Here is a 7,860-nt window from a genome sequence, read left to right on the forward strand (position 1 = left end):
GCATGCGGTTCTCATGTTTGCTCCCAGAGGCATGTTTGGCATCCAGAGGAATGCGGCGGGGCCCTCCAGGCACCCGCTGCCTCAGCCTCTCCTTCAAATCGTTTATCCGCACCTTCCAGTAAAGCTACCCCTCTCTCCAAAGCTATCAAGTCCCAAAGGAAAAGAAAAAAAAAAACCAAAAAGGGCAGCATGTGGGTCTTGCCAGCTCCAGCTGTGAACCCTGCAGCACGCCCCGAAGCTGGGAGGGGTGGAGAAGGTCCCGTTCATCCCCCAGCACTGGCTCTGCTGCGTGTGGGGACGAGAGCTGCATCTTCATCGGGTGCCTCCTGCCCTCTCCGACAGCGTCTGGCCCAGGGCTGCTCCCAGGGAGCCCAGCACAGCGCAGCCCCCTGCAAGGCCCCCCAAACCATCTGCAAACGTCACCTGCCTGTCCCTAGGAAGGCACCTCCGTGAACAGAGGTTTTTCTGCAAGAAGAGAAGAGAGGGCTTTCCTCCAGCCCAAGGGGTGCACGGGAGACCAGAGGGCTGTAAATCAGCCTCACTTTGAAGCTGCTAATTGAGCTGCTTCTGTTAACACCCACGCACAAAAGCAAGCAGTGGGGATAGTGGCATTTCCACTGTAACTCTCCCAGTTAGACACAAAACTCTTCAAACAAGATGCTGCGCTGCCCGTGGAGGCGCAGGGATGTCTTCGGGCCCTGCCAGGCACAGGAGCAGTTTGCCTGGGCTCCGTGCCCGCATGGGAAAGCAGAGCTGCTCTGGGATCCCTGCCCACGGGGCTTGCGGGAAGAGCCAAAGGAGAGGTCGTGGCTGTATTTGCTGCCCCGTCCCACTCTGCTGAGCAACGCTGCCAGTAAGGGGTCATGTGTCGCTCCACCCTGAGGAAAGGGCAGCCAGCAGCAGCCTGCCTGCCTGCCTGTGCCTTCCTCTGTCTGCCTTTGTTATCCAGGAAACTGCTCTGGGATCCCTGCCCACGGGGCTTGCGGGAAGAGCCAAAGGAGAGGTCGTGGCTGTATTTGCTGCCCCGTCCCACTCTGCTGAGCAACGCTGCCAGTAAGGGGTCATGTGTCGCTCCACCCTGAGGAAAGGGCAGCCAGCAGCAGCCTGCCTGCCTGCCTGTGCCTTCCTCTGTCTGCCTTTGTTATCCAGGAAACAGTGATGTTTGCCTTCCTGCCTCCCTCTGTCTGCCTTTGTTATCCAGGAAACAGTGATGTTTCCACTGAGAAAGCTCAAAGTTCTCTTTTTTATTTTTTCTCCCCCCCTCCCCCTTATTTCCCTTTCCAACACAATTTAAGCTCCAAGAATACGTAACAAAAGCATTTGCAATGAGGCCAAGAGGTGTTTTCTTAAGGGAGGAGTCAAGCAGCCTGGATAACGTATTCTTTAAAATACTTACCTGTGAACATGTTGACAAATTACGTGGAGATGTCTCGGCCATGTATTTTTACAGGTCACTGGTCACCTGAGGTCTGAATTGGGATGGTGGCTGCATAATGCAAAAAGAAGTTGCTGACAGGAAAAAAAAATGCTTTAAATGCTGGGGAATTCTCTTGTAATAGCTTACAGCAGTGACCTCAGCATGGGATAGTGAGATGTTGAGAAGTATTTGGCAAAGACTTCTTGAAATGTCAAATCTCCTCAGGGAGCGTCACAGTTCGCGCGTACATCAGAAGAACCAGCTGCTGTAGTTTCGACTCAATGAAATCCCCTTGCTAAGAGAGCTCAGATTAACCCCTTGAACCAGGCTGCTTTCCTACCTGAGGCTACGCAGGAGACATCTGTACCTGCTGAGACCATCAGGCTCGGACCAGCCCCGTCCCTCTGCCACCCACGTCCCTCTGCCACCCACATTTGCTGTCCCATTTTGCAGACCAGCCCCGTCCCTCTGCCACCCACATTTGCTGTCCCATTTTGCCCTGTATTGCCCCAATAACCAACTGAGCACCGAAACCTCCTGGGCAGGAGCTGCCCCAGCAGCTGAGCCCTGCGATAGCGGGCCTGCGCCTGCTCAGCCGGAGCCACCGAGGGTGACTTGCTTTATCTTGCTCTGACATCCCTTCCCCGTGCTGCAGAAATCAGGCCAAGCAGATGGCGACGGCAGAAACGAAAGCACATACGGAGGGGAGCCTGACCCATGCTGCTCTGTGCACCTACGCTGCCAGGCTCGGACTGGAACGACGTGAGGTTTCCAGCAAAACCAGCCAGCTTGTTTTGGGGTTGAGCTGCCGGAGCTGCTCTTGGCTTTCCACGGAAACATGCCCTCGGCTCCCTGCCGGCTCCCACACGCCCCTGCCATCCCCGTGCAGGGCAGCAGCCTGGGATGTCGCCCACAGCTCCCAAAGCCTTTCTGGGACTGACCCCCTGGGTCTGCCCGGGCTGAGCGGGGGAACTGCAGCAGAGGGGCTGCAGAGCTGGGGACCGGGACGGCTAAATAGGATTAAGGGCAGGTATCCATTGCTCCAGCTTTCCTCTTCAGGAAAAGCTTTCCTCCTCTTCCACTTACTAGAAACACTCACATTTCCAAACATTACTGCATGGATTGTCTTTCTTTCTTTACTTCTTTTTTTTTTCTTAAACCAAGTTAAACTGCCATAGGAGGCTGTTTAGAAAATAAATAAGTAAGAGTGCTGATAAAGAACTGATTGAACAGCAAATCTGACTATTATCAAGATATCTCTAAAAGCCGATACCTTTCTTAAAAGAGCATAAAATATGAAAAGGGAACAGCAGGCCGCTGAATTCACAGGCTACCCTTTATAAACAATTACCATTTATTACTAAATGTAAATAAAAACCCAGAAAGGCACCTAAATATAAGGCAATTAGTATTCTGTATAGGACAAAGATGGTAAGCGGCCAACAGCATAAACCTGACATTTCCAGTTTCTCTGTTGCAGTCTGACAACACTGGAGAGTATATCTAGCAGTTACTTCTCTGTGTCTGCGCGTAGTCGATGTGCTAACAGCCTGCAGCGTTACAGAGCTGCCTTCCTCCGTTTGGAAAGCAGAAGTAGCTCCTTTACAATATGACATTAGTAGATACACAAACCACTCATGGCTGTTATCTTTCATGTAGTCTGAACAGAAATATAAACTGCAAAGAATTTATGCCTGATACAAAAAAAGTTTTTGCTGAACAAGGTTCTTAAAGTGCTGGATATAAAGATCAACATCCCATTTAGCGTGTAAAGTACTATGATTTCCTAAAATAAATAAGCACATAACTTTGCAAGACAGGGAAGTCAGTATTTTGCTTTCAGCACAACCCGGCTGGCAGCTAGCGTGAGGTGTATGTGCAACCGGACCGTGCTGCAGCCAGAAACTCCTGGTAAGTCAAGGGACCCAGCAGAGAGATTTGGGTCTCTTACAGCCCGTCCAGTGAGTCTGTTTTTACGGTTCTTGTTATGGCAGCAGGTCGGCGTTGCTAGCGAGCAAGGAAATGTGGAAACAGCAAGTCAAACAGGTTGTGACATAACCGAGCTCCGTCAGAAATTCTGCAGGAGGCCTGAGGAGTTTCTGAGAAACTGCGGCTTCCCACCCCCAGCCTGAGAAAAGGCTGGTCGGATCAGTAGGGAATCATAACTGGATTCCTGGTTAGGAAGGAATTACTGAAAGAGAGAAAAACTGAAGGGAGAAGTTGGAATTAGCCAACTCTTGTGCAAGCAATTTTCAATCAATTTCTTGGAACATTAAAACATATCACAATTAAAAAAATACATTTTGTATGTGCACATGGGACAGGCCTGATCTAGCTTATTCTTTGTTTTAAAGCAAAGTGTAGGAGTCCTAACAAGTAGGACCATCGCATGGGGCACTTTAGGAACAGAACACAGCGAAGGGTTGGCATGCTTTATGCTTACAGTGCTATTTTTGTTTGAAAAGATAACAATAGATTTAGGTAGGTGGGATCCCATTTAACTGTGTGTCTTGTCTACATCTGCAGTGAGATGGCAGGAGGAGCAGGACATTCCAGTTGTCTTTGCAACCAGGCAAGGAAGATGCAAATGCCTCCTTCCAGGGTTTCTTCCACGGGGGTCCCTTTGTCACGGTGTCATTGGAGGAGAGCAGCCCCGTCACAAATAAACTGCTTCAAAGCTACAGATGAATCTTTCCGTGCACTTCCCATGGGCCGTATACGCAGCCTGGGGGGAGGAAACGTTCACATGAAGATTAGCCCGGCTGTAGTTTCAAGGAGGGTTAAGCTTTCTGCCCAGATTTTTAAAAACCCACCCAATTTGGGGGTGAATTTTAGCACTGCACTTTAGAAAGGCCCAAACCAATTCCTCCTTCAAACACTAGAGGCTGTTTTCAGGCATCGTCCCACTTTCCCCCAGCTCATCCCTTGCTCCAGCCTTCTGGCACCGAGGGGCTGATTTTACACGACCCGTGTTTTGGGGCAGGAGAGCCAAGTTTCTGAAGCAAGACACAAAGCGGAGTTTCTCACACATTAGATCGTGTGTCAAGCTGCTGCTTTGACACGATCTCCTGAAGAAGTGCTAGGAATGACAAAAGAGTAGAAAAAGAAAAACCAACAGGAAGAGATTTTTAAATCAGTCTTCGTTCTGAAGTGACATAATAGAGCAAAGTAGAAACTTTTAGGCAAAAAAAAAGGACAAAGTTTTCCCCTTTCCTTCTACGTTGTATGATCTAGGATGCTTCTAGCTTTCATTTGTTCCTACCAAGGACCCACCGTCACCAAACTTCATCTCCTTTAAGGCCTGCAAAGCCCTTTTCATACACTGATACCTCTGCAACGTCTTTCCTACATACACTTCCACAAGCGCTCAACCATGCAGCCCCGTTACCCTGCCTTTAACCCCACAAGTGGGATTCTTTGATTCCTTGTTTAACAGTCCAGACAAATACCTTGGGGTTTCGGTCACAGCCGAATGCTAGCAGGTTGGAACAAACCCCAGCTTTGAGAAATGATGCAGCAATGGGGAAAATCCCTCCTGGCCACGCTGCACCTGCACGGGGACATTTCTGGACCTGGGCTTAAGCACCAGCCTCGTCACATTTGTGTAACAGCCCCGGGCTGTGCGGGTTCACACACAAAATCCACCATGACAGGGGTGACAGATTTTCTGATTTTGACCCAAGAGTCATGGCTCAGGGATGGGCAAGTTCAGCTTGACCCAGACACCAGAGAAATGCTTTTCATCCAGTCTCCAGTTGGGTAACGAGACCCTCCAGTGGGTGTTTTGTCTTTATTCCTTACAATTTACATGCTTATGGTTCCCACCCAGACACTGTTTCCAACGCAACTGGCACTCACCCTTGTTACGGGTAAAATAATCCTTTGCAACGGATGGGGAATCTGTTGTAGCAGCACTTCTGCCATGTCCGGCTTCTCCTGGCTGCCCACGACCTCGCTAGCGTGGAACAAGGTTAGCGTTAGTGCATTGCCTCTCGCTGCTGCAACAAGGACAGAAGCCCCAGCACGCTTAAGGCTACGTGGTATAAAGTTGTCTCTTGCTTTTCAATATGGAAAAAAAAATAGGTTAAACAAAATCTCTAATAACACGAGAGCAAGGAAACAATTGACAAATGAAAATACATTTCATACAAAACAAAGCTTTTTTAAGAGGAGGAGGTCAGTGCAGTCAAACCTGAGCTTTGAACCAGGTGCCCAACCAGCGAAAAATACAAATTATATAGAGAAAACCTATAGAAGGAAAGAACACGACAAACAAAAATCACTCACTTCCACAAAATGATGCAACTTTAGACCATTTTAAATTTTCAAAGCAGCCGGCTTGGGGGAGGATGCCAGAGATCCCCATGTACTTTGGAGGACACACGGATCCTTGGCTGGTTCCAGGAGAATAGTAGTTTTGGGTTTTGTACAAAGGTGCAACAAATCTGAACGCTGAGGTAGCACAGCCCCTTGACACTGAAGAGAAACACGGGAAAAAAAGAAAACTCCAGGTATAGGACTGGGAGTAAGCAGGGAGTCCCACTGATGAGTTCCCCTGAACTCCAAGCGAGCCTCCAGGACTGACCTGGTGTCCTGGAGAAAGAAGAAGAACGGGAGAAGGAGATAGTATTTTGGAGTGACTTTTTATAAAGGCTGAGCTTCATTTCATATGTGAAAGCCTTCTTAGGTGGTTGGATGGCATTTCCACGGGAACCTGAGAAGGAAAATCACGGTGTGAAATTAATCTAATGGCTTTTTTGTAGAAATATGATAAAGGAGCAAATTCAGTTGGGAAACATGGGACTTGATTCAATGTAGAATCATTTCAACTCACGTTGGGAAGGAGGACTCCTTTCCATTTCTTTCGCTCTAAGTTTGACAGGTGTGCTTTTCTCTAGGGTATAAAGAATAAGTATTGCTCAGAGCACTACGCCTTTCTTGCACAGACCGTTCATTCCTTACTCACTTCAGCAGCACTGCATTTTTTCTCTTTAAAATTGCAATATGACTTACGCTTGACATGTCCTGTACTAAGCAATCACAATATGTTAAGCTGGTGCATACTGAACACTGAACTCAAATACTGAACTCGGACGAAATCACCTTTGCATTCAGGTGCAGTTCCGCTCCAGACTCCGTTTGTTTTGTCCGTACTCGTACAATGGATGCTCACATTTCCAACGAGCTGGAAGCCAGAGTCACAGCTGTAAGTCACTGTTGAGTTATAAGCAAATTTTTCTACACCTTCACCATTGTGCTTTCCGTTGCTAATTTGAGGAGGTGAAGAGCAGGTAATTACTGCAGGAAAGAAGGTCAAAATGAGTATTGCAAAAAGCTTCAGTAATAATGAAAATGCAAAATTTTTCTTGAGTCCACCTAAGATTCTTGAAGACAATAAACCATTTGGACAACTGAAGATGGGTAACTAGCCCTGCCTTCTGCCACAATCGTCTCTCTTTTCCTTCTGAAGTGTTTCTGTTGCCACAGCTTTTTCCCTCTCGCTCCAAGGGTCACAAAAATAAATAGGCAACTTGCCATGCCCTGGCTCGTGATTCCTCAAAATCTCTTCCCATCACCTTCACTGCAACCTTAATTCATGGGAAAATACGTAGATCTCGTGGGAACAAAACTGCTGAAATACAGCGTCAGCAGCAAAATGGGTATTTCTCAGCTGCGGTGTTGGTGACAGATCTGCCACATAATATCAACAAAAACAAACGAAGTACGGAAACAGGTTTAGACTAGACATGAGTATGCAGGATCTACTGGAGAGAAGTCAAAAGTAAAGTTGGATTAATCTTACATTCACAAGTTGGAAGTTTACTCCATTCAACATCGTTTCCTTTAAGCTGACACTGGATGAAACGACTCCCAGCTAATTTGTACCTAAGTGAAAATACACAAGAAAAGAAAAATGTGTGTAACTATCTAGAAACTGAGAACAATTTTTTTTGCCCGGTACCACTATGATCAGGAGTGTAGAAAAGGCAGTTTTAAAGCAAGCAGACGTGCAGATACAAGCTGGTTAACAGGAGAGCTCCTTCACCTTGCTCTCTCTGCCAGGATCCTTGTTAATCTATTTTTAGGCGATTCTCTCCTTTGACTCACTACAAAGCGCATCTTCCATTGCAAGGATGGGAGAACTCGTAGCTGGTGGCTAGCAGAGCACGCAGTGAATGCCAGACGGCACTGAGGTTAGATGTGGATTCCCACATGGATGCATGGAGCTCGGATCTGCTGAATCAGGGACTATTTCTCCCTGCCTGCTTCCTGGCAGAGAGCAGTGCTGGGATTCAGGCTGCTGGCATCCAGCGCCTTTCCCACACCGCTGTCACGCACCAGGATGAGATGATGAGGTGAGGAGCTCCCTCCTGAGCACACACAGCATCTCTAAAGGCTGTGGCTCAGCCCCTGACTGCCGCTCCGCTTCGCGGCGGGGGGGG

General features: G+C 48.1%; 2 protein-coding genes across 2 annotated transcripts in view; both read right to left on the bottom strand.

Annotated features, from left to right (window-relative positions):
* The window catches only part of LOC103893680 (sushi, von Willebrand factor type A, EGF and pentraxin domain-containing protein 1), a 25,534-nt gene extending 24,087 nt beyond the window's left edge, over window positions 1-1,447 (bottom strand). The window contains exon 1 of the mRNA XM_009272900.1: window positions 1,397-1,447. Within this exon, the coding sequence (XP_009271175.1) occupies window positions 1,397-1,406 (10 nt within the window). The 5' untranslated portion in view covers window positions 1,407-1,447. The remainder of the gene's footprint in view (window positions 1-1,396) is intronic.
* A 2,993-nt stretch (window positions 1,448-4,440) lies between these two features.
* The window catches only part of CD55 (CD55 molecule (Cromer blood group)), a 6,633-nt gene continuing 3,213 nt past the window's right edge, over window positions 4,441-7,860 (bottom strand). The window contains exons 5-7 of the mRNA XM_019470315.1: window positions 6,521-6,684; window positions 6,252-6,311; window positions 4,441-4,496 (exon numbers count right to left, since the gene is read on the bottom strand). Coding sequence (XP_019325860.1) covers window positions 4,441-4,496; window positions 6,252-6,311; window positions 6,521-6,684 — 280 coding nt within the window. The remainder of the gene's footprint in view (window positions 4,497-6,251; window positions 6,312-6,520; window positions 6,685-7,860) is intronic.

The sequence above is a fragment of the Aptenodytes forsteri genome, unplaced genomic scaffold, assembly GCF_000699145.1.
Source record: "Aptenodytes forsteri isolate BGI_AS27 unplaced genomic scaffold, ASM69914v1 Scaffold142, whole genome shotgun sequence".
Taxonomy (NCBI): domain Eukaryota; kingdom Metazoa; phylum Chordata; class Aves; order Sphenisciformes; family Spheniscidae; genus Aptenodytes; species Aptenodytes forsteri.